General features: G+C 37.3%; 2 protein-coding genes across 3 annotated transcripts; both read left to right on the top strand.

The window, feature by feature from the left end:
- The first annotated feature begins 370 nt into the window (after window positions 1-370).
- LOC114244341 (SH3 domain-binding protein 5 homolog) lies at window positions 371-27,930 on the top strand. Of its 2 annotated transcripts, XM_028176100.2 has the most exons (6): window positions 371-708; window positions 5,678-5,740; window positions 15,735-15,912; window positions 25,199-25,317; window positions 25,992-26,075; window positions 26,171-27,930. In XM_028176100.2, the coding sequence occupies exons 1-6, from the start codon at window positions 640-642 to the stop codon at window positions 27,068-27,070; spliced, it is 1,413 nt and encodes a 470-aa protein (XP_028031901.1). In that variant the 5' UTR covers window positions 371-639; the 3' UTR covers window positions 27,071-27,930. The 2 variants fall into 2 exon arrangements, with proteins under 2 accessions (XP_028031901.1, XP_089586254.1); XM_089730128.1 differs by lacking the exon at window positions 371-708 and having other exon boundaries at window positions 5,447-5,740.
- On the top strand, window positions 706-5,364 carry LOC114244340 (F-BAR domain only protein 2). Its single transcript, XM_028176099.2, has one exon. It carries the CDS (start codon window positions 768-770, stop codon window positions 3,441-3,443), a length of 2,676 nt encoding a protein of 891 aa, XP_028031900.1. The 5' UTR covers window positions 706-767; the 3' UTR covers window positions 3,444-5,364.

Here is a 27,930-nt window from a genome sequence, read left to right as displayed (position 1 = left end):
TTATTTTGGTATTTATTTCAAGAAATAAGAAATAAATATGATTTAGTTAAAATGGTTGATATCTGCCAATAAGATAATACTGAGCACATACCTTTGATAATTTTTAATTTTGACAAAATATCTTCATTATTCAATTTGCAATTTATATTTTTTTTATCAAAGGATGTTGTCAAGTTGCGTTAAAATGCTTTTCATTAAATTTATTAGATCCTGTAAACTTTTGGAGCCTTGGTATATTGTTCGTGCATTCTTTTACAATATCAGTATTGAAGAGGGAAGCAGCTACATATCGGACGGTGGCATGACATTTAAAACTTAACCAAGTACCTACCTACCTGGGCAGAAATCGAAAAAAATGTATGAGATTGTCTATTGTTGTGATACGACGTCACGGTGGAGGACGTCATCTTGCACAAGGAAATTATTTTATTATTTATTTTGTTACAAAGCACGTAACATTACCCGACTTACCCGTTAACTTGTGTTTTTTTTATTTTAAAACATTTCTTAAATTTTGTTGTGAATTTAAATTTCAATAACTAGTTTGTCATGTTGAAAGTGTTTGAAGGTGACGCTTCACGCTATTGTGCGGTGATGTAATTTAAACGATTAGGTGGCTTCGCAGTCATAGGCAGTGCAATGGAGGAATCCTCTTTCACGATCCCAGCCGATGACAACGGCGATACTGAGCTCGACCCTAGGATCCAGGTCAGTGCGTGACAATATAATGTTCTGAGTTGTAACGGTAGCATCTCGCAACTGCAAACATGAGTGTTAACTTTGTAGATTATTTCGCCAACGAGCATAATGGATATGATATATTATATCAAAACATGAAATACGGACTTATAGCAAGTAAAGAGCTCTCCGAATATCTAAGGGAAAGGTCCAATATTGAGGAGACTAATTCAAAATCATTAGCTAAACTAGCAAAACAAGCGAACGGTAACTGCGCACAGGGTACATTCGCGCCCTTCTGGAGCGTTCTCAAATGCTCAGCTGAGAAACTATCTAATTTACATCAGCACATGTTCCAGAAGGTGGGTGAATTGGTCAAAGATGTGGCGAGATATGCTGATGAATTACATAAAAAACATAAGGCTGTCAAAGACTCTGAATCTAGTACTTTAGAAGTAGTATTACTGATACAAAATACTAAACAGGCACTTCAGAAAGCAAAAGATGTATATACTACAAAATCTGCTGAATTTGAAAAACTCCGAAAGGATAATGCATCTGCTAAAGACCTCGAAAAGGCTGAGGTTAAATTGAAGAAATTACATGAAGACTATTGGCAGCTTGCTGAAAAGTATAATCTTGTAAAACAAGATTTTGAAAAGAAAATGTCTCAAACATGTAAGCACTTTCAAGATGTGGAGGAGGCACACTTAAAACAAATGAAACAGTTTGTTAATGTTTATGCTGATATAATTCAAAACAATCACGATATGATGGGACAGGTGCATCGGGACTTTAAGCACCAGTGTCTAGAGTTGACTGTTGAAAAACTATTAGAACAGTTCTTGATAGAAAAATATACTTCCATAGAAAAAGCAGTTCTCGTTGAGCTGCCCCCAACTTTACCAAAACCCGGTTCAGCTAACAACTCTATATCAGAAGCCGATCAGATATCTACAGTCTCTAATGGCTCTCACAAACCTACGCAGCCAGGAAAAGCTCCCAAAAAAGAGCCATCTTTTGCTACTAAAACATCAAGGAGGACTACTTCACTCCTTAATCTATTCACTCCCAATTTCCAAAGCAAAGATGAACCCACTGTCAACATTGAAGGTGCTGCACCATGCTCTGCCCCTTCCAGCCCAAGTGGAACTCCAGCTATTCCGGTAGCTCCAGATAAAGAGGACAACATGGGTCGAACCACCTTGAGGGAGTCCAAATGGTTCTTACGTAGCAAAAGAACTAAGCCAAAACAAAAAAAATCTAAAAAGAAAAAGGATGATAACTCTATGAACTCAACAGCTGACAAGTCTGATTTTGAGGAAAAACAAGAGGAAACACCAATTAAGGAGGATCTGATAAATTCACCTGAAGTAGATGAGGAGGGTTTTTGTATAAGACCAAAAGAAGAGAAAGGCAGTGTATACTCTTCTAGTGATTCTGACTCTGAAGAGGAAAGGGAGCAGAAAATTCATGTTGAGATTAAACCTATAACCAATGGTAGTGCTCCAATGTCTGCTAGTGTAGATGAGCTCAGAGCTACCGTAGAAAATATCTCCTTGTACAAAATTGGCACAACACGTCGGGGTTCTAATGTGAATACAAGCAAAGCAAGCAATGACCTAGTTGGCCTGGACTTCTTCCCGAGCCCAACTGTCAGTAATCCCACATCACCTCAAGCTAATGTGTCTAATCCTTATGCACCTTTACAAGGAAATCAGTCACATGTGTTTGAGAGTCCCACACCCATTTCTAATACTGAAGTTGGTGATTTATTCTCAGAAGTAGGTGAAATGAGTCAATCCAATATTCGGACATCCACCCCAACAATATCTACTATTTCTCTCCCACGTCCACCATCAAGAAGGTCTGATGGAGAATTTCGAACTGCAGGTTCTACAGGCTCCCGTGGTCCTTCCCCACTTACAATCGGCATGGCGGATACTATACCGTTGGCAGTTGCGTTCCATGAAATAATTCATTCATATTTCCGTGGTACAGAAGAATCAAAATGTCAAGTAAAGATGTCTGGAGACATGATGCTTTCTTTCCCCACTGGTATTGTTGGTGTGCTTGCTAACAATCCAAACCCTGCAAAACTTTGTTTTAGACTAAAAAACATACATAGATTAGAAACAGTACTTCCAAATAAACAGTTGGTTACCATCAATCAATCAACATCTACACGTGATACCACTGTTGTAGATTTCAATATGCCTGCTTTGACCTCATTATTGAAGCGACAGTCAGAAAAAAATCCCACCGCACAGTACTTCAATGTAGATATATTAAAATATCAGATTAGACCAAAAACTGGAGCATCCTCATGTCCATTTCAGCTGGTTTCTTATTGGAAATGTGAGAAGGACCACACAGATCTGAAAGTAGATTATAAGTACAATATGCATGCAATGAGTCCTCCATCACCACTTTTGAATGTGTCTGTGTGTGTTCCTGTGAATGGCTCTGTTAAAAATGTAATTGCAATGCCTAAAAACATTTGGAATGAAGAAACTGAACAAGCGTTATGGCGTTTTACCGAGTTGTCGCAACATTCAGAGGATCGTGGCGTAGGATCGCTGCGGGCGCGCTTCGAGCTGAACAAGGGACCCTCTAGCAAGGCCACTCTCTCATCTCAGTTTAATTGCGAAGGCGCCACCCTCTCTGGGATAGAGTTTGAACTGATTGGTGGTGGGTACCGCTTGTCTCTCGTGAAACGTCGCTTCGTGTCTGGGAAATATATTTGTGATAGCGAAATGAACTAATTGGTCCAATTTCGACATGAGCGTGTGCTTTTGTATATGTAATTCTCGTTGTCATATATCCACGTGTGTATGAGTTATGTAGATCTTTATTTTATAGAACTTTGGTTTTTGGTACCTTATAGGACTTGTTTCCTGTCCAAAATGAGTTACATACGTATCATAAAATGAAATATGTCAATTTTTCGATGTAAAATGATTAATTTGTAAAGTCAATGTTGTATTACTTGTATGTGTGTGAGAATGACATGTTACATTGGAGCAGGTACTACCAAATTATCAAATAGCGATTGTGCCATTGTATAAAATATACCTATTAAAAGTAAAGTTTACACTATGTATTAATTTATTGTTTCTTGCACATGAAATGTCCATGTCCATCCATGAAAAAAATTAAATCTGAAATTTTATCATTCAATTTAAATTTATATCAATTAAATTAGCAGATTCACAAATGCAGAACAGTTTGCTTCCAGATTTTGCTTAAAAATAGCTAGAATGTAGATAGCCATTCTAGCAATTGTTAAACAGTGATAATTTTAAAACAAACCCCAAAAGGTGACAGCTTTAAAGCATTAACTTAAGCCAATATTAACAATATAAAATATTTAAAGTATATAATAGTTTTCCTTAAATATAAATTTTTAATGTAATACTTACTATTTTTATGAGCATAAATTTATTTGATACCCTTAAATATTTATTCACTCACTCATTATTATTGATTAATTAATTATTATTGTACTGTATAATGTTATTTACATATAGTCTAATAATGTACTTTATTTATGGTCTATTGTTTCAATAATTCAAAGGCCACAAATTTTATAAGTAAATTTTTCTAATAAGGATTTGAAGTTATGATTAAACATAGTACAACATGTTTTTTGGTTGATAATTGTAATTTTTGTTAATAATATATTCTCTAAATGGAATAGTTTTTTTTTTTAGATTTGAGTAATTTTAACTGATGTTTTTTGACTGTAAAACTTCAAAATATTTACTCATTTTATGATTCACTGAATCTCTTTTTTTATTTTTATATCATCAGACAGTCACATAAGTAATGTGATTATATACTGCATTTAATGTTTGTTTTTTTTGTTTCACAATACATTTGTTTTTGTAATCAGCACTTCTCATGCAAATTATCATGATAACTCATGTTAAAGATTACTTTCGTGTCTTGTTATATCGACAGTAATTCACATTTCGTTTAAAATTGTGTTGTTTATTACTATGTACAGTTTCCTCATACAAATTTTGGTTTGAAAAAAAAAAAAAAAACAAAGAAAGCAATAAAAATAATATTTGTTATGTTTGTATAGAGAAAAACAGAGATAATAAAGTCAGTTTTAATTAGTGCGTGACAAAAAAACACAAAACAAAATTCTGCAAAGGATTTTGTTTTAAACTAGCTTCCGACAATAATGCTATGATTATTTCTTCTACTTTATAATCAATTTTGCAAAGCCAATCGTAAATCAACAGCCAACTCTAGTACCTTAAATAAAGTAAATCATTCCATTTTTTTTTCTTAATTAATCTCTTTAAACTATTTAATTTAAGTATTATTTAGTTTCGTTACATTTTTTTTTAATTTATGATTTTTAATTTTTAACATGTACCACTTCTTTAAAGATCTTCACATAAAATTCTTATGAAAAATGTAATTATTACACTCAAGAAAAAAAAAACCTTATGAACGACAGACTATTATTCTAAATAATAATAATAATTATAATGTTATGAGATTCAATAGCAAAAATTGTATAATGAAATTTAATTGTAAAAAAAGCTAATTTCGAGACGCATGAAAAATTATTTTTGTATCGATAAATTTATGGCATGTATCATTAACTATAAAATGTAATAACTTGTACCTATGTTTCGTAATTGGAATAAAAAGTTATGAAAATGTAAATTTTAGAAGTTTTTTTTTTTCATAATTAATTATCTTTTAGTCAATATAAAGACGGAAGAACGAAGTAAGTAAAATCTTTTAACTTATTGCTTCGTCAATATGTTAGGGACAGGAAACGATCCTAATAAGGTACTCTTAGATAAAATTATCGATTTTATGTTATCGACAGTTAGATAAAGATTTTCTTGTGCGCTGATATTTTAGTATGTTACGGATGTTTCCCGTCTCTACATGTAGTTTGCTGTTGCCGTACGTTTGGGAATACAATGTTCGTGTTCCGTGCGATTGTCTAAAGTTGTTTACGAATTTTCAGGTCGAACTAGAGAAGTTGAACGCCGCCACCGACGAAATTAACAAACTCGAACTGGAGCTTGATGTGAGTGTGTGTCACGTTATTTTATAGTCTTTTTTTTTATTTATTGCTTAGATGAGCGGACGAGCTCACAGCCCACCTGGTGTTAAGTGGTTACTGGAGCCCATAGACATCTACAACGTAAATGCGCCACCCACCTTGAGATATAAGTTCTAAGGTCTCAATTATAGTTACAACGGCTGCCCCACCCTTCAAACCGAAACGCATTACTGCTTCACGGCAGAAATAGGCAGAGTGGTGGTACCTACCTGTGCGGACTCACAAGAGGTCCTACCACCAGTAATTACGCAAATTATAATTTTGCGGGTTTCATTTTTATTACACGATGTTGTTCCTTCACCGTGGATATCAATCGTGAACATTTGTTGAGTACGTATTTCATTAGAAAAATTGGTACCCGCCTGCGGCATTCGAACCCCGGTGCATCGCTCAACACGAATGCACCGGACGTCTTATCCGTTAGGTCACGACGACTTTCTCTTCTTCTACCGGTGTCTACCCAATGCTGAATGTAGGTCTCTTCAAATGAATTCCATTCTTTTCGGTCTCTTGCCTTTCGCATCCGGTCCCTGCCAGCTATTTTGACCAGGTCGTCGGTCCACCTCATTGGTGGTCTCCCCAAGCTACAACGTCCAGTACGAGGTCTCCACTCGAGTACTTTTATTTTAATTAAGACTAATGGTGCCAAAATAAAATATAAATATAAATATTTACTAACAATCACGCCACGTTAACTGGTCCCGTGATAAGTTCGTAAAGAACTTGTGTTACAGGTACCAGATAACGGAAATAAATGTAAGATTTTTATTATACACATACGTATATTTAATATACATCCATAACCCTGGAATAGACATTTATATTTATCATACAAATATCTTCCCTTGGCGGGATTCGAACCCGCGACCCCTTGTGTAGTGACCATGTCACTTACCACTACACCAGACGGCCGTTTAAACCTAATTTAAATTTAAAATTCTTCAATTTGTTTTATGACAGATCTATTATACGGGTGGCCCATAAGTCCTTTGATATGAAAAAAAAATTATTAAAATAAAACTAATTACATTATGAATTAAATTTTTATTTACATAAAAAGCTTAAAAAACGGGAATTATTTTTTGAAAATAACATCTCCTAAATGTAATCCGTTGCGATCACGGCACTCTTGCAAACGACGTCTAAAATTGTCGATGACTGCGCGGCACGTCACTGCTGAAATGCTTGTCATTTCTCTGCGGATGTTTTCTTTTAGGGCCTCAATTGACCGCGGGTTTGTGTCGTATACTTTAGCCTTAAGGTAGCCCCACAAAAAAAAATCCATCGGGGTCAGATCTGGACTACGTGGAGGCCAGGAAATGTCTCCTCTCTTAGAGATAACTTTGCCAGGAAAAAGTTGACGGATAACGGGCATAGCAGTGTTAGAGGTGTGAGAAGTGGCCCCATCCTGTTGAAACCACGTCCTGGCATTAAAGCCTGAAAAGTTTTGCAATTCTGGTATGAAAAACTCTTCGATCATAGCCACATATCGCTCCGACGTAACAGTAACTGCCCTCTGCCATCCTCAAAGAAGTAAGGCCCTAGGATACCATGGGCTGACATAGCGGCCCAAACAGTCACTTTCGGACCATGTGAGGGCTTCTGATGCTTAAGTTTTGGATTGATGGGGCTCCAATAGCGGCAATTTTGTTTACTAACATGCCCGTTAAGATGGAAATGAGCCTCGTCAGAGAACATTATGTTATTGAAGGAAGTAAACCGATTCAACATTTCATTCGCATAATTTTGTCTTTGAATACCGTCAGTTTCCTTTAATTCTTGAACCAACTGAATTTTGTAAGGGTGCATATGTAAATCTTTCTTCAAAATCCGTTGTAACGATGTCCTGGATACGTTTAATGCTCTGGCGCGCTTACGAGTTGACTGTGTCGGATTTTCGCGAATAGACTGTGTCACTGTGTCTATGTTTTGTTCCGTACGTGACGTCCTTGGGCGACCCAACCGCGGTTTATCTAACGTCGAACCGGTCTCCTCGAACTTAGCAACCCAGTTCTTAATCGTTTGAAGAGTTGGAGTGTCGTCAAAATTGTGTAAACCTTTGTGTTCTCGAAATTTACGCCGCGCAACGGTTGCTGAATTGTCGTTTTTATAAAACTCGCGCACACAAAACGCACGGTCCGCTCCGGTAAAACGCTCCATCGCGACTAAATTCCCAGAAACCGAAGTTACTCCCCCCGCTTCCCCTGCACCGCTCACGCGCGCCCTGTTCGTTTTATTCAAATTTTACTTTTCAAAGGACTTATGGGCCACCCTGTAGTTCGCATCTTAGGTGAAAATTCTTCTCATCGGACCTGGAAAGGTCTGCCTCAGGGTTCTGTTCTCAGTCCTCTGCTTTATAATATTTACACTGCTATTTTAGATACTACTGTGAACCGTTTTTGCCGTATCCTTCAATATGCTGACGATATTGCCCTCTATACCATATCTAATTCTTTCTCACAAGCTTGTAATTGTCTAAATTCTGCTTTGTTTAATCTGAATTCTTGGTTGAATGATCACTGCTTATCCCTGTCCATCCCTAAATGTTCTGCGGTCGCTTTCTCCCGTAAGAGAGTTATCCCTGAAATAAATATTGAAATTTGTAACCAATTTATTCCAGTCTTGAGTAAAGTTAAGTTTTTGGGCATTCTCTTGGATTCTAAACTCTCCGGTGTTCACCATTTAAACTATATCTGCAATAAAGTTGAGAAGAGCATCAATGTTCTACGCGCACTCTCCGGTGTTAGGTGGGGTTCACATCCTTACAGCCAGAAGCTTCTTTATAATGCTCTAATTAGAAGTCACTTTGACTATGGTTGCTTTGTTTTGGAGCCTTGTAATAAAATGGCACTTACAAAACTAAATCGTATTCAATCAAAATGCCTCAGAATCATCTCTGGCGCCATGAAATCTTCCCCTATAAATGCCCTACAAGTTGAATGTTTTGAACCTCCTTTAGCCTTGCGTAGACAGTTTCTAGCTGATAGATTTTTCTACAAAGTAATTTCTCTCTCAAACCACCCCCTTTTAGCTCTACTTTCTCAACTAGCTCAACTGACTGAAACCTCTAGATACTGGCGTCATAAATCTGTACCTCCTCTTGTCAACTCGTATAAGAAACTGCAAAATTTAGCTTCTCCAATTTCTCAATATGATAAATTCCCCCTCTTTCTTTTCTCTTTTGACTGTCTTTTATTTCGTCCCACTACCTTCTTGAATATTGGGATCCATAAAGACTCCCCAGGAGCAAATTTACAATTTCAGAACATAGTACAACTACAATGGCCTAATCATTATCACCTATTCACTGATGCATCTAAACTATCCCAAAATGGTCCTGTAGGTGCTGCGGTATGGATCCCCAAGTTTAAAATCTCCTTAAAATACAAACTCCCTCAGACTTCCTCTGTGTACTCTGGTGAAGCTGTTGCTCTTTTAGAAGCAGCTCTTTTTATTAAAACCCGCGGTCTAAGTAAATCGGTAATTTTTTCGGACTCCTTAAGCTGTCTTCAAGACATAACTAAATTTCCATCGCATTCAAAAGTCAATTTTGAAATTATATTAAAAATTTAAGAAACTCTGTTTCAATGTCACTGCTCCGGACTTGATGTCACTCTCGTCTGGATCCCAAGTCATAGCGGAATTTGTGGGAATGAGCTTGCTGACTCCTGTGCCAAGGAGGCTGTTGTTATGGGCTGTAACAAGTATAACAAAATTTTTCCTCGAGATTTACATTCTCTGGCAAAATCTGATATGCTTCAATCTTGGAATGAAAGCTGGCAGATTTCTCGTCAGTCAGTAGGTAAGCATTATGGTAACTTGCAACCGACCCTGCCCTCTAAGCCTTGGTTTTCCTCCCACTGCCATCTTCCTAAAAAAATTGTTTCCGCTATAATCCGTCTTAGACTTGGCCATGTTTGCTCCCCTGTTTTTCTTGCCAAAATTAGAGTCCGTGACCATTCTCTTTGTGAGTGTGGATTAGATGAGGGTACCCTGGATCACATTTTCTTCGACTGCCCCAATATCGTATCCCCTCTTTATGATATCCTTCCCAATGACATTCCCCGGCCTATTAATATTAATTGTTTATTAACTTTAGTCTATTCTAAACATGTAAATATTCTGTGTAAATTTTTATCTGCTAATAATATTTATCTCTAACGTAGTTAGTCTAACATATATTTGTTTGTGCTGTTCTTAAAACCACAGATTCGCGTATGGAAAAACCGACCAAATTTATTTGTATTTAGATTTAGTAATTTTTTCCCTCTCTAAGCATCTGTCATTTTTGTAAATACTTTGACATTGGCAAAATCAATGCCAAAGGCGTTGGAGCCAAATTACCTAGAAGAAGAAGAAGAAGAAGAAATTTAAAATGAAACCTAATTGATAAAATACTGTCTATCTCTGTCGCGGAGCAGTCACGCGTTTCAGGAACAGGAATCCTAATACCAACACATACGCCATAGATTCAGTAGTTAATAATTAGCTGACGTAAAGAGCCGTCAAAACCTATTCACGTAATTTGAACACAATTATCTCTATTAGCACATACGTTTACCACTCATATAGGTACCTACAACTCATCGCTATATTATATTATGTATTTGTTGTATGATAATTGTGTAATGGTCTGAGGCATGGTAGTAGTACCTACCATTTAGGGATACTGGCAATACTTTTTTTATATTTCCTTATACTTTTCCGTGGCAACACCGTGCTTTAAGCCTTAATTGAAGAAATAAAGGTCTACCAGAATTAAGCTACTCTTAAGCTAGAACTTTCTAGATTTAGCAGTGAACTACACAGTCCGTAAATTCAGACTTGGATCAGTGGTAGTAATCATAAAATGTAGATGTAAACATTTTCGGTATTAATGAGGAAATAAATGCGCATTAGTTCCGACGAACGTAATAACGTCAATGGATATCAAAATGGAAATGAAACGAAACCCCTAAATCGAACTCGAAATAACTATGAATTTTAATAAATCGCGAAATTAATTTAGTTTCAAAAACAATCATGCTAATTTCTCATAACGCTCTTTTAAGGTATTTAATTATAAACACGAATGACAGTAAAACAAGTTGTTATGCTCATGTTGGAAGTCGAAAATAGCCTTTTATTAGCTTTAATGCATCCACTTTGGCACGATCTAGTGTACGTGATAATATTAACCCTTTCAACTCGAGAGGTGAGTCTTGCTTACCTCATTATGTAATACCTAAACACGAGAGATGATTCTCTGCCCATAGACACAGCCTACTGCGTATCTCGCCGGATCTTCTCAGTGGGTCGCGATTCCGATCCGGAGGTTCTGCGAAGCACTGCTCTTGCTAGGGCTAGTGTTAGCAAATTCTCTCAGCTTAAGCCCGTGAGCTCACCTACCCGTCAAGGCGTAGCTGAAATAGCCTCTCAGGCTACCACCGAATAGGTAGGAAAAAGAAAAGATGATTCTCGCTCACCACTGTGTTTGATGGGAAAATTCGATGCGCCATGTAAACTATTTATGTTAGTTTATAATAATACGTAAAGCAAAAACTTTGTACACCTTTTTACGAAAATTGCGCGGACGGAGGAGTATGAAATTTCCTACACTTATCGAGAATATAGAGAAGGAGTGCAGAATGCTAATATTTCCTTAAAAATCAAATCAATAAAAAAATCATTACACATATAATAATAATATATACTCATTGTTTATTGTCAAACCTATTTTATTAAAGTTTGTGGTCAAATTGAGAATAGATTAATAATGTTTCTCTTTAATATGATTTGTCTATAGTGTGGTCTTGGCGAAATCTATGAATTAAGAAGTATATGAGTCGTCTATTATCAAAGGCGGCAATCTATGCATTTGGACAAAAAAAATTTATTGATATGTCAATACAGATTTATTTGAATATAATCGTCTCCTTCAAAGAATACGGTTCAAAACCTGCATTAAATAAAGGTTAATAGTTATCCTGTTATTTATCTAAGATGTCGTTCCGAAGAGTTTTGTGACTGCCAATGGAATACAAAGTCAATAATTCGTTTTTCTGATTTACCAATCATTGTCCAAAAGTCAGATTGCCGCCTTTGATAATAGTCGACTCAAATAGTCTTTGACAATATTACCTTAATAATGTCCAAACTTATAATTTCAATTAATTATAGTCGAATTTCGACTACTGCGGGACCACTAGTGTTAGTTTATTTGATGAAAAGATGTGAATTCTTGTTTGTGTTCTTGATATCGGTTCGTATCGTTTTTTTGTCGTTTGTAATTAAATCATGCGGAGAGCGATACTCACCTCTCGAGTGCAAAGGGATAATGTTAGCGTCGATTCTGAGCATTACTGACAATAAGATCCGATGTACCTGCGTTCTGTGGCAGTCTAAAACCACGGATTCCATATTATCAATATGAGCAATTCCATATTCCATATACAACTGATAAAATGTCTAACTATTATTATAGGGCAATAGTCTTATTTATCTGTCGTAATTCGTCTGAAACGTTTCAGATAACAATTCTTCCCGGACTTATCAATTTCGATAAATGTTTTATCTTATTTCGTTATCATTGTTACTCTTTACTGATTTCCCTATTTATTCTTAAATTTCATCGTAAATTATTTGTCTACCGTTTTGCAAAGGTCATATAAATGGAGGCCACATTTAAATTGAGAGGGGCGCGTGGCGAAACGTAATGTATCGTTATCCCTCATTATCTGAACAGCTAAAAAAATCCAGTAATCACTACATAGTATAAAACAAAGTCGCTTTCTCTGTCCCTATGTATGCTTAAATCTTTAAAACTAGGCAACGGATTTTGATGCGTTTTTTTTAAAAGATAGAGTGATTGAAGAGGAAGGTTTATGTGTATAATAACATCCATTAAATAGTCGAGAAATCAATAATAAATTAGTTTCAGAAGCGAAGCGAGGGCGGGTCGCTAGTTGAAATATAAGACAAATTCGAATCGATACTCAGGTATATTAACATCTATAATACGATCCATCCGCGATTCTAAGGTTCAAATACACATCTGTACATATAAATAAAATTGGAGTGTCTGTTTGTAATATTGAAATAACCGCTTTTTACTACATGTATGGGAATATATGTACGGTACATACACCAAAATAAGGTTTTTTACATTTTTTGTCTGTCTGTCTGTTTGTTCCGGCTAATTTCTGGAACGGCTGGACCGATTTTGACGAAACTTTCACTGATAGGTAGCTGATGATATAAGGAGTAACTTAGGTTTACTTTTATTAGACTAGCTTCGCCCCGCGGTGTCATCCGCGGTACGACAATAACAATCAACAACAAATAAACAATCTTTTATCATAAGTCATCGCAAACTCCGAAAAACTCTGCTCTCATTTGTCATTCATCATGAATACAGACGTTATTTGTGGCCAGTACAATATGACATTTACCAGTAAAGAAAAACACGGAGGCTTGAATGACACAAAGCGAACAATAGTCTGTGAACTGCTGAGTTATACCGGTTGCGTAACAAACAAGATGAAAGGCATTCCAGTTATGTGTGTTCCACATGTTCACGGCTCAACTGTAGGTACCTAGTACCGTAGTAAGAAAGGCTTCTTCGTGTAACTCGTTGACTGGCCTTTTGTCGTTTGAGAAACCTTAGAAAATACGTTATTAGGAGTACCTACTTTACTAAAACGCTCTGGCTGGTCCTATCCGTCACTGTTTCGTATACAATTTCTATAGTTTTTTTGCTCGGTCTTAAATATAATTAAATTTTTAATCATACTCTTAGTTTTTTTTTATTGCCCTTGTAGGCAGACGAGCATACGGCCCACCTGATTGTGAGTGCTTACCGTCGCCCATGGACTCCAGCAATGCCAGGGGCAGAGCCAAGCCGCTGCCTACCGCTTAATACTCTCCACGAGCCTCCTTTAAAGAAGGATATGTCATAGTTGCAATTAGATAGCTTAAAAACGAAATTAATTATTGATTTTATTACTATAACGGTTTATGAAAATGACGTTTCTGCGAATTCTTTTTTAGAAAACCATTTTTATTGGTCTGTGTATCATATCTGGCCAATATTACCACTTTGAGACAAATACAAGATTCACGTCTCAATTGCAGGTGTAGAATTGGTTTTTTGGCTTTCAATTAAGAACGAAATAGGTCTTTCGCTGCAGAAATAAGCAGTATGGCCTTGAAGCATGTCCTGTCATGATAGTAAGCTAACAGTAGTTTCTTAAAATTAACGTTTACATGCTATTTTTATTTTTTATTTATTTATTGTTAACATACAAGTAGAAACAACATAATTATTTGTATCTGAGTAATTTGTATCAGCATATATTTATATTATACCTACGTTTGTAGCACAGATAACGGTTTGTAGTAAAACGATATCCAAACTGAGTTTTTTTTTATTTTTTATTACTTAGATGGGTGGACGATCTCACAGCCAACCTGGTGTTAGGTAGCGGTAGGCAGCAACTTGGCTCTGCCCCTAGCATTGCTGAAGTCCATGAGCGACGGTAACCACTCACCATCAGGTGGATCGGGTGGATCGTATGCTCGTCTGCCTACAAGGGCAATAAAAAAAAAGTGGTTACTATAGCCCATAGACATCTACAACGTAAACGCGCCCCCCACAAAAGGTTGGGTACCGTTAACCAATCTGCCTTAGTATGAGCAGTTCACATACACACTGCATATCCATAATTATTTATGAGGCATTTCCTCTAATATCACCGCGCTGAATATAAATCGTTCTCGTGTGCATTCGGAGGGGTCTAAAGCGCGGTGTGAGTTTACAACGCGCTCCTCGTTTCCGATAGATTAGGTCAATTGCAGTCGCCCCAGTTTAACAACAAAGACCGTCGCGCTTTTGTTTATTGAAACAAATTGAACGGCTATCAAGGCGAACGTCCATTTTGAACTTTGAACTTTTTAATTATCGTAAGAGGATATTCGTTGCGTATGTCACTGATTTAGATCGGCGTTGTGATTTTTCGTGTCGATCAGACAAAACAGCGTAAAATATCTCATTAAGCTATCGATTAATTTAACATTATCTAAGTACAAAATTAAATTGCCAAACATATGTACACGATATTTGGTTAGATTTGTTCATCAATATCAATGTCGAACGAAGTAACTAACTACCTTACTCTAAAAATAATTCGGAATACTCATTTCAAGAATGACACATGTTGGGAAATACTTAGGATAGGTTAGTTTTAGTAGTCGTCGTGGCCTAACGGATAAGACGTCCGATGCATTCGTGTTGAGCGATGCACCGGTGTTCGAATCCCGCAGGCGGGTACCAATTTTTCTAATGAAATACGTACTCAACAAATGTTCACGATTGATTTCCACGGTGAAGGAATAACATCGTTTAATAAAAATGAAGCCCGCAAAATTATAATTTGCGTAATTACTGGTGGTAGGACCTTTTGTGAGTCCGCGCGGGCGGGTACCACCACCCTGCCTATTTCTGCCGTGAAGCAGTAATGCGTTTCGGTTTGAAGGGTGGGGCAGCCGTTGTAACTGTACTTGAGACCTTAGAACTTATATCTCAAGGTGTGTGGCGCATTTACGTTGTGTATGTATATGGGCTCCAGTAACCACTAGACACCAGGTGGGCTGTGAGCTCGTCCACCCATCTAAGCAATAAATAAAAAAAAAGACCTTAAGCCTTAGAGCGCGAACCGTCGATAGATCGACTCTATTATTGCGTAGCATCAAAATATCGACTATTGTGTAGTTTGATTGTATTAGGTATTGACCTGTACGGACGTGTCTTAGCGGGCGCATCTAAACGTTTTTAATAAGTTAATAACATTTATAAGTGACCATTCTAGCATTGGTTTTTGCCTTTAGCAATTTTTGTAAAATTTGTGGAAATAAGCACAGAAAGACCGAACGTGCCGATGAAATTGCTTACTAAATAAATTTACCGCTTTTTTTTAATTAGGAGTCGATGAAGACATTCCATCTACTGCTGAACGAGACGTCCCGCCGCCTTCAGGCTCTCACGAGGAGACTCGGCACCTGCGTAGATAAGTCGAGGCCGTACTACGATGCCCTGGGACAGGCGGTTGCAGCACGCTCCGAGTGTCAAAAAGCAGCAGTCCAATTTCAAAGAGCTAGCGGTCAGTACAATCAGTCCAAATGTTTTATTCCTCAGGTGGACGTACGAACTCACGGCCGACAAGTGTGCTTAGTGCGAGTTTTTTTATGTTCTCGATAGACTGACACGGTACCTAGTGCAGTAGTGGTTAGGGATCTATTCCCACATCGAGCAAAGATTCGTTATTTTATTATTATTATTATTATCGCGCAAAGCAAAGCAGTATCAGTGTGCTTAGTACGAGCTTTTTAACGTTCTCGATAGCGTGAGAGTTAACTCAATAAATGCCCATTTTCTATGGGCGTTTGGGCCCCTAAAAAAGTTGTCTTGTGATGATGGTTTTTCTTAATTTTGATAGACAAAGAAATATCACTTCATATTCAGAAAAGATTTTTATATTCTCACCTAGGTTTAACAGAAATCTGTTTTTTTCTGCAGCGAAAATTAAGTTGTTAATTGTTTTCTTCGAAATCAATAATCGGTCTCATCATTATTTACAGTATTGAATAAGTTAATTGTAGTTAATGTTGCTAGAAATAAGCCCTTACGTATATTTTATTATTATTATATCCTCATAATAATAATAAAATGAAATGAAAATCTGGAAGCCGGCAACGATATTGTTGTTGTTGTTTCTAAATTCGCCAATAAGCAGGCAAAGAGCGTAGCCTGTACAGCCTAGTCTGTCGTAGTTATATTTTTTTATGTCAATAAAAAGCCGGTCTATCTGTTTTTATTGCTTTTTGGGAGTTTTGACGTCAAATCGATGAATAGCACATTGAGTGAGCGTGAATTTCCGCAGACCTTTAATCTTGAAAGAAAAAACAGTCACTGCTATGTTAGCCACAGCTTTATTCCAATGCCTCAATAATCGTGAACAACGATTATTGACGTTTAATACACAAAACAACACCCAATTCATATATTATACATCACAATAAACTATTAAAAAAACATTACAATAAAACTTCAAGTGACCCTTCACTCGGGTTGCTGCCAAAACTCTGATCATATATTATAATAAGAATAGGGTAATGGTAGGCCATTGAGATTTTTACTAATGGAATCATTAATATTCAAAATTTTTAAATAATTCATGGTTTTAAGTAATAATTATTATTACAATATATAAATATTTAATTGAACAAAAATAAACTAAAAGTCTGTGAATTATAACCATTAGCAATTTTTTTTTAATTTGTTGTTCAAGTCACAGTCAACTCTTTCGTTTGGCAGCGTATAGGTTTACTATAAGGCTGTATGGGCTAAGCCCTTTGCCTATTGGCGAATTTAAAAACTATGGCACTCAGTTTTGGAATGTTATCAAATAGGTAATTTATTTTTTTGTAAAACAATACCAGGGTGACAGAAGTGTTGATACATAAACTAAACAACGTGAAAAAATAAGGCATAGTTTTTCAAGTACAAATAGTTTTGACATAAAGTTGGCCCACTTTTGGGCATTGTACTTTGTATTAAGTTGGAACGTTTGCCTGCGTTAGTCGCTAGAGGCGCTGTTCCTACTGCATAAAAAATTTAGTTAACTTTTCCGCTATCGAGAACGTTAAAAAACTCACAATAAGCACACTGTTAATTGGTTACCGGTGCCCGTAGACATCAACAAAACTAAAATGCTGCCACACACCTTGAAGCGTAAGTTCTGGATCTGGTAAGTAAATTTTGATTACAGACAGTGAATAGTCAGCTGTCATTACAAAGCTAATGCAGATTGTTATGTTACGTACTTATAGCAGTAGGTACGTAATAGAGTTTATCTCTGAAGAACAAATTCGAGATTCGTTTCTATTGCAAAAAAACGCCGCTGAAGTCAAAATGAATTATTTTCGATTACTACTAATCTAAAGTGAACGGTAAACAAAAATTATCAAACTAATTTTTTTTAACCTCCATGGTTTTAGGAAGCCTCAGTAACTCGAATTGTGTTAAATTGCGTGCTTTGCTAAAAACATATGAAATTATTCATTTTGAAATCATATTTATTTCGTGTTATCTTGTTTGAAATTATTATCTAAGTCTCTCTTTATTGTTGAGAACAAACTTACCAACTAAATAAACCCGATACACATAATATTTTTCAATTAATGTATTATAAGAAACAAGGTTAGAAGAAAAACGGTAAGATTTCATTTATAGCGTCAGCTATTACAGAATTGATGATATTTCACAAAAAAAACTAATTCGTGGTTTTGTCATTTTCAATGGAATTTACCTTTCGAACCTTACCTTACCTTTACCTTACTGTTCGGAACTTTTCCGAACAATATTGACACTGGCGGTCTCCCGAACATTGACCCCAGCTCGGCGGAAGATATTCTATATATAAATAACGTTATTGACATAAAAAATTATAACAATAATTTTATACGTTTTAATCTCAAAACAAAATGTTTTAACGGAAGCGCTCAATACGTTGGAAGCTTCACAAACGGAAAAATGACGTTGGAATCTATTTTAGAAAAGTATTTGAAAAGCAAAGAATTATGTTTGGAAATATTTAAAAAAAAACAAGTTTAAAGGTCATAGGCGACGGTTGCGAGCCCACTCGTAAACTGAAGAGTTAACACAGGTTATATTAATTCGATTATACCATATCGATAGTCGATCGCATCTTTAGAATTGAAGACTCAACTACAAATTTTAAGAAAATGCGTTTTATCCTTATAACGTCTTATAAAAATATGTTCTAGCAGTTTATAAAATTATTATTTTTTTAAATTTAAAATGTAATTTAATTTTCAGTTATAAAAGGACAAAGTACACTTACCGTTTCTTTTAAATCAAGCGCAACCTTCAACTTTAAGATATACGCTTTAAGGCTTAAAGTATTTATTAAAATCGAAATTGAAAAATTATAATTCTTCAATTACATTTCTGACGTTTACAAAAAAAAAACTGAGGCACAAACAATGAGTAATGGAATGTAAATAAAATGTTTGACGAAATAATTACATATTTGGTATGTATACTTATAATTATTTACACAAACGTATTCCCAGGGTACCTATTGTATATAATTGTCATTTTATATATGTATATAATAGTCATTTAGTAATTTACACCTCGTTTTTTATTACTACACTAGGTGAATGTACGAGGTCACGGCTCGACTGGTGTTAAGTGATTACCGAAACCCATGAATATCATAAAGTGAATACCGTCGCCCCAACTTGAGGAATTATTGCTCTGTCGAGGTGTTCTGTGAGGAATTATTCGAGGTGGTTTTGTCATCTCGTTTTTAGCATCGAACCAAATGTCACCGGAACAGAGTTCATCCCAGCAGCGTTTTTCGACGCATATCCGGTGGTTATTCTTGCCACTTATTCAAGGTGTGTCCTGATAGTTATGACATGTCTCTCAAACGAGCTTCTAAAGGACTCCTCAGTAGCAAGTAGCAGTTTGGCTATATCGCTAGTGATGCCCGTGGACCATCGTGACTGCTCACCATAACGTGGACCGTATGCTCGTCCAAAAATACCATACAAACTACTGCTTCGCAGCATCGTCCGCACTAATGTGTAACAGCCATTAACGTACCTTAAGGAAACATAAAAAAACATATTCTGTTTTTAATACTACATTTTCGTTATTACTGTCCGTTTCATATTAATTACGTTAAAAGGTATTTTATATATTAATATCGTGTCTGCGGACGCGTACTGTGAATAATTCCATTAGCGTTGTATCAGTGGACAGAGACTTCCTGCGTTACGCGCGGCGCGGCACGGCGGAGCGGTCAAGGTTCGTCCTTCAACACACGTTAATATTTTATGTAATACATTATCGATAGGCGACTACGACGGTAGGTACTTGTGAATACGAAGATTATAGATAATTAAGGACGATACACGGATACTAGAAGGGTTCTCCCAAAAGTAAATATTTAGAAGTTTAGGAGAAACTGGTCGTATATTTTTATACTTTTATTTAACTGGTGCGCGCAATTAGTGATCTGTGTGGAAAGATTCTTCGCACGTATATGTGTAACAGAATCGTTCATTATACGTTTCTCGATATGGCTCTGCGATATCTAAAACTACATTATAAATGTTGAAATTCACGTGCGCTTGTTTTTTTTATTTAACCGACTTCAAAAAAGCAGGAGGTTCTCACTTCGACTGTATGTTTTTTTTTTATGTTTGTTATCTCATAACTTTTGACTGGGTGAATCTGTTTTGACGATTCTTTTTTTATTAAAAAGCAGGCGCTCCCCATGTGGTCCCATTACAATGTAGTCCAGTTCTGATAATGGTATCCATGAATGAGAAAACCATATAAGTCTTAAATTTGCATTAAGTAGGTGCGCGACAAATAGTTGAACAACTCAATAACTCAATATCACGCCAACCGATTTCGGTAAAATATTGAGAAGAAATATTTAGCTCTCAATCAAATAAACCGAAGGGGTGACTGAAAATCGGCCCCAGTTTGGTGCATCCACTTTGGACAGCATCTTTTTGCCTCTTTTTTTGTTTTATTTTTTTATCTACCTGTAATAATCGAAATCTGTGTGAAAGACATGTGTGATTTTATTATTATTCATATTATTATAGATAAACGAAGCGAAAAGATAAGGCAACACTAACAAACAAACATAAACAACGATTGTTTGTTTTTTTCTTCTTTTTTTTTCGATTTTAGATTTCAGCAACACAACTCGCATTCATTCCGCCTACATGTAATTTAATAGCTCAATTTGTTTTAATTTGCTAATGCGTGTCAACGGTGAACTTTAGCGATTAACCAACGTGATGATATCACGCTACAAACATCATAGTACATATTTATTCTGTTAATATTTTATGGTTCACGATAGGTTGTGAAGGTCATGTGGTATGTATCGATGCTATAGATAATCATAAATGAATGAATGGCGATCAGTTTTACGTACAGTATTCAGTATAATAGAATGTTAAGGGATTTAAATCGGCTATGACCTCGTAGTGATTTAGTGAAATTAAAGAAATATCCTGTTTAATTTTGTCGCGAAGCGGGCCCGTGTTTGCGTTTTCATTGATGGGGCAGTAATGAAAGACGCTGGCGTGTACGCTGTGATCTGTATTTGGTCGAATAATCACATCGAGGGGTTGGGCTATATGGCATAAGGCTATTTGGTTTCAGAGACATATTTGCAACTTTACACGAGAGTTATTTAAAGTTTAAAATTTGGAAGAAATATCAAGACAAAAAAAAAATCTTCAGTTATTTGTATGGGATAAACTTAATTAAAGTTCAATTTTTTTTTTATCTATTGCAAAGATATGTGGACTAGCTCACAGCCTACCTGGTTGTCAAGTGGTTACTGGAGCCCATAAACATCTACATGCGCCACCCACCTTGAGATATAAGTTCTAAGGGCATAGTTACAACGACTACTCCACCCTTCAAACCGAAATGCATTGCTGCTTCACGGCAGAAATAGGCGGGGTGGACCTTGGCGGACTCAAAAGAGGTCCTGCCACCAGTAAGTACGCAAATTATAATTTTGCGGGTTTGATTTCATATGATGAATTCACTTACACTAATATCACCCATTTAATTTCTTGGGACTTAACACTAATTTATATATTTATTTATATACAGTTTATACATAATACTTTTATACGTAGGTAACTATTTTCGCAATGGGTTGATGACGTTTTTTGCTATCACTCTCTTCCCAGCTATGTATCCCACATGGTGGTGGGGTCAGCTTTCCTTACTTTACTGCTCCTTTTCTTTTTAATAACTTTTACCTCGTTTTTTACTATGTATTTGGAAATTCTGTCGCAACTTCCACCGTGCTTCATTACAACGTATCCAGTTAAACAGCAAAACAACCGTGTTTTTAAAGGGATTTTATGACCTGGTAACTAAGACCTTTAGGTCATGTCTTAGTTTAATTTATATTCTTATTTTTTATGAAAAATGTTAATATGGAGTGAAATTAAATGAAATGAGATAATACGGGATGAAATATATTCTTAATAAAATGGTGGTCATTTACTGAGATTTTTTCAGTGGACTATTTGGAGGATCCCGATAAGTTACGTCCAGTGGCTTTGTTTCATTTTCCCACATTTGTGCACTTTCGTAGATAGTAAACAGTTAATAAACCGCCGTTATTACACATTTAAACCTGAAGAAACATTAAATAGACAAAATAAAACAAATCACACAACTTCACTCCTCGCGTTCCCGCCAAAAAGTCCACAACCCTGTTCCATTGCACGCAAACACAGGAAACTGTTTATCGATGAGTTTATTATTACACTATAAGAGTTTACTTGTATATCAAAATTAGTAAATTACAAACATAATAATACTAAAGTATAATAGGCTTAGTCTTATCGTTCAAAGCGTTTTGTTCGAGGCAAAAAAAGGATTGGGCAAGAAAAGTACGTAGGTTGAAGTGTATATATATCTCTTAATAACTACTAATTATTAGATACAATAAATTGCTTCTCAAAGTTACATGAAGCACAATGAATGCACTAAAAATAAATACGTATACAGATAATGTTCCTTCAAAATAGCTAGATAGTAAAGAATAGTTATTTCCATTGCGAAGGTAAGATTTTCTTCCAATCTGACGGTCATCCTTTCGATTGTGCAATGTTCAGTGCTTATTTTGCCCTGGAAATTATGAATTTCAGTAAGCATGGAATAACTCGATTCGCGGATTCTTTTTAATCTCTTCAACGTATAGCTATGTTTTATTGGGTTGTTTTGTTACACCGGCAGACTTGCAGCTCGTGCCATTTATTACATTTAAATGTTATTAGGACTTATTTTATTTGTCGTAGGTAGTGTTGTGAGACCAATGTTTGCGTGCTATCGATCTTAATAAGCAAAGCGTGCCGGGTACTAGCCCACTGAATTTCTCGCCGGATCTTCTCAGTGGGTCGCGTTTCCGATCCGGTGGTAGATTCTGCGAAGCACTACTCTTGCTAGGGTCAGTGTTAGCAACACTCCGGTTTGAGCTCACCTACACACGTTGGGTGAAGCTGAAATAGCCTCTCAAGGCTATCAGCATAGGTAGGGAAAAAAAAGTGCCGGGTAGCGTCGCTTGCAATATGATAGAGACGCTGATTTCATGTTGTAGTTGGTTTTGTTTTACTGCATAGGTAAAGACAGCTCGCCTGGTGTTAAGGGTTTCCAGAGCCTATGGACATCACATGACCAATGCCTATCATTCGGGTTCACAAGTTGTTACACAAACTATAATATTTGCGGATTTGATTTTTCTTATACGATGTTATTCCTTCGTTGAGGCAGCCGTTTAAGAACATATTATATTAAGTACACATATTGACTTTTGCGAGATTTGAACACCGGCATAGTCAGTTCGCCCTGTACTCGTTACCAGGCGTTTTATCCTTCAAGCCACGGCGACTTCAAAACGAGTGGTGGCATTAATATTGTTACGCGCTGGGGTTGGGGATAAATAAAAATATTCCACCAAAGTACAAGTTAACACTGTGTTTGCACTTAGAACATTTAAAACACTCAACAATCACTTTAAAACCCTCAATTCGTTTCTTCGGCTTCGCTTCAGATGATCCGTTCGCTGTTTCGCTTCGAGTAGTTCCGATTACTGACTAACTGAGTGCCATCCCTGCAATGATTTTATAGCCGATACACACATCATATTTCACAAATTTCTAGCACTGTGTTTCCGCTATCTGACAATAGATGGCGTTGTACGTCTCGAGCGTTCTAGGTGCTATGAGATCTTTTGATATTCGTTCGACTATTCGGCGATAGATGACGTTACTCTTACCGGCGTAACCATATTATATAGTATCTGTGGTCTAAATTAAATGCTTAACTTCACCAGTGTGCTTAGTGTGAGTTTTTTAACTTCTCGATCGCGTAAAAGTTAACTGAAATTTGTAATAATTTACGAAAATTTGAAGTTATTATTTATAATACTTTAAGACTTTTATCGTACACTTGTATATACCAGCATACACCCCGCAGTCATTACTATAAACGCAAGTGCAAACATCGAACGATGATAATGTAAACAGACAAACATGTGTTATATATATTTTGATTAGATAAAGTTTTTGTACCGAACGCGGAAAGCTTATCAGTTCACCTTGTAGCTTTGTTTAACGGGTAATCGAAATACTAAAATATTTACATTATGTATATTTATCTTGAAGCGTTATAATGTAAATTGTTTTACATTGTTTGTTCTGTGAAAAATTTACATATATGTATATGTTTTTTCTTTATTTTTTTACTAGCGGCCCGCGACACTTTTTGTCAATGATAATGTGTTCTACAAAGTCGTAGTACATTATTTTATTCTATCATCAATAGTTTTCGCAGGGCACGCGATGTAAAGAATATTTTAGGTATTTTTTTTACACCTTGGGTTACATTATTGGAGTTTTAGTAAGTATACATAATTTTTTCAAATAGATTATAGCCTATGTCACTCGGGAATTGTGTAGCTTCCAAACAGTGAAAGAATTTTTCAAATCGCTTTAGTAGTTTCGGAGCCTATTCAATACAAACAAACAAACAAATCTTTCCTCTTTATAATATTATTTTTTTATTTCTTGGATATTTGGACGACCTCACGCCGCATTTGGGGCTAAGTGGTTACCGGAGCCCATAGATATCGTAAACGTAAATGCCGCCACCCATCCTAAAACATGAGATCCGCCCTTCAAATCGAAACGGATTACTGATTCACAGTAGAAATAGGCGGGCTGTGGTACCTACCAGTGCGGACTCACAAGACATCCTACCACCAGCTTGTACCGTATGTTCCATGAGGAGTGGGGAGTGTTCATCCGTAATACCTAGAGCCACTGCGTTCTTCCACAGGCTCGTTACAGACATTTTTATTGGCACATACTATCCTGTTCGAGGTGATGGGTTCGATCCCCGCACAGGATAACTATTTGTGTGATGAACACAGTAATTTGTACTGCATCTGGGTGTTTTCTATTTATTATAATGTATATATTTACAACAAAAAGTAATACGTATATGTAGTATATCCGTAATCTGGCACCCATAACACAAGCATTAAGCTTACCTTAGAGGCTAGAAAACGTTGTGTGAAAATGCCCGTGCCCGTGTTTTAAAGGATTTTCCCGCCACAGTATCATATGACACTATGACATGTCCTTCTTCGAATGAGGCGCGCGCAGTAGCGCGCACAGCGGCGGACTTGCCTCTGTTATTGATGACGTCCATAAGCGACGGAACATCTCACCATCAGGTAGACTGTATGCCTTCATTTGCAGAAACAATATGTTAATATTCGCTCTTATTAATTTTATCAACAGAACTCCACGCGGCGGCTAAGGAGACCGTGACCTTAGCTGAACAAAGGTTCGTGAGCAAACAAGACGAGTGGCAGTTCGACAGTAATTGGCAAGAGGTCCTCAATCATGCCATCATCAAGGTATACCGACATCGCGTGATCTTAATGATATGTCACTAAACGAACAGTGCGATAGTGGAACGTTTGAAAATATTTGATTATAATAATATTTAACAGGTGGTGGTACGTTTTGTGAGTCCGCACGGGTAGGTACCATCACCCCTGCCTGTTTTTGGAGTGACGCAGTGATGCGTTTCGGTTTGAAGGGTGGGGCAGCCGTTGTAACTATACTGAGACCTTAGAACTTATATCTCAAGGTGGGTGGCGCATTTATGTTATAGATGTCTATGGGCTCCAGTAACCACTTAACACCAGATGGGCTGTGAGCTCGTCCACCCATCTAAGCAATAAAAAAGAAAGATTAGTGAAACGCAAAAAAGGTTTTATTATAATAATATTATTGGTGGTAGGACATCTTGTGAATTCGCACGGATATGTGTACCACCACCCTGCCTGATTCTGGTTTGAAGCAGCAATGCGTTTCGGTTTGAAGGGTGCAGCCGATATACTGAAAAACTAAGAGTTGGAACTCATCTCTCAAGATGCATGACGGCATTTACGTTGTAAATGTCTATGGGCTCCGGTAACCATTTAATACCACGCGAGCCGTGACCTCGTCCACCCATTTTAGCAATAAAGATATGAGAGTACTAGTGTTATGATGAGACGTCAAAATAAAATCATGTAATGTTCAGGTTATGGATGCCGAGAAACGAAAAGCGGAAAGCGGCCGCGAACACCAAAAGAAGGCGGCCGCTTATATCGCAGCCGAGAAGAAGGTATTAACCAATTTGACTCTGGTTGTAGTGGCTACAATATAATGTTCCGTGCTCGTATCAAACTAAATCTAAAAACTTAATCGTTTGGTGTCCAGGTAACGCAGTTGGAGGAGAATCTAAAACGGAACATAATCAAGTCGCGGCATTACTTTGAAGAGAAGAAGTTGTGCGACGAACAGCTGCAGACGCAAAACGAGAAAATCGAGAAACTTCAGCGGCTAATAGCGGACGCGAAATTCCGGTACTCGAAGTCGTTGAAGGCTCTAGAGGAAATCTCTGAAGAGATCCACAGACGCCGCGGCGAGTATCCGCCGGGGAAGGACAGCATACCTGTGGGACCTCGTGAGCCCGGAGTGGGAGCCGAACGGGATCCAATACACGACGAAATCAAGTTAGAAGATGAAGATTCTAGCCTCCAGGAGCTGCGCTTGAGGGTCCGCGAGCTAGCATTGAAGCCAATCGACAAGGCTGTGGAGACCGATGACGCGTGGGCATTGGAGCTAAACGAGACCATAAATAAACTGGACCAACTCCTGATGATGAAGGAGAACAACCAACAAAAGAGATCTAAATTCACCGCCAGTACCCCTCAAAACTTATCAGCGCCCTCGACCAGCACCAACGTAGCTAAAAACGCTCACCCGCCCAGCGACTCCTGGAAACCGGACACGAATCTCGACAGGGTCAAATCGGCGAGTCGGGAGGCGGTCTACGAGCACACGAACCCGCCCATCAGCAAGACCGAGAAGTCAAAGAGCATGATGTCGCTGGACGTGTTGGCTCTCGCGCGCGACACCAACATCTTGGACCGCGAATCGTATCTTAAAGCCGTGATAGAGGACAAGTCGCCCACCGGCACGTACACGGAGAGCAATTCGGATCGCAACGAGAGTCCAGACGATATTCTCATGGTGGAGTGCGACTCCAACGACTCCGCCCAGAACCCGGTCATCCGCATGACCAGCTCAACCGTCTCGGACAGCGACGACAGTTAAATACACATCGAGGAGTGAAAAGGCTATTTGGGTTAAACAACATTTTGGAAATTTACCAGATCCGTTTGATAAGTCGTCGTGTGGCCTAAGGGATAAGACGTCCGGTGCATTCGTGTCGAAGCGATGCAACGGTGTTCGAACCCCGCAGGCGGGTACCAATTTTTCTAATGTAATAAAAATGAAACTCGCAAAATTATAATTTGCGTAACTACTGGTGGTAGGACGTCTTGTGAGTCCGCGCGGGTAGGTACCACCACCCTGCCTGTTTCTGCCGTGAAGGAGTAATGCGTTTCGGTTTGAAGGGTGGGGCAGCCGTTGTAACTATGAGACCTTAGCTCAAGGTGGGTGGCGACATTTACGTTGTAGACGTCTATGGACTCCGGTAACCACTTAACACCAGGTGGGCTGTGAGCTCACCACCCATCTATGCGATAAATAAAAAATTGGTAAAAATATCATTAGAAAAAATTCTCGAACTGTTGATTCTAATGAAAAATTCAACGCACCTTTGATTGCAAAGATATATGTCACCAAATAGCCTTTTACATCCCTTGATTTAACCAATTTCTATTCACGTTTCGTATTTGACGGTCAATCGATAGGGTTGTGACTTCAGCAGGACTCGGAGCAGAGCAGAGGACTTTGCCAGCCAATAATTTAATGATTTGGAAAACTATATCACTTGTAGTCCGTAGGCAGGTGGGAACTTTTGAATTTCAAATTAATTTATCGCGTGCTGTTGTGTAGAGTTTCTTAATTTTTTTGTTTGTTTTTAAACAATTAGTCAAATTGTTTCGCTTTAAATTTAGTGTTGTGAAGTTTTTACCGGATTATTTTTACAATAAAATGTTAAATTGTAA

The sequence above is a fragment of the Bombyx mandarina genome, chromosome 10 (assembly GCF_030267445.1).
Source record: "Bombyx mandarina strain Sakado chromosome 10, ASM3026744v2".
NCBI classification, from domain to species: Eukaryota; Metazoa; Arthropoda; class Insecta; order Lepidoptera; family Bombycidae; genus Bombyx; species Bombyx mandarina.
This window is presented reverse-complemented; position numbering and strand designations above follow the sequence as displayed.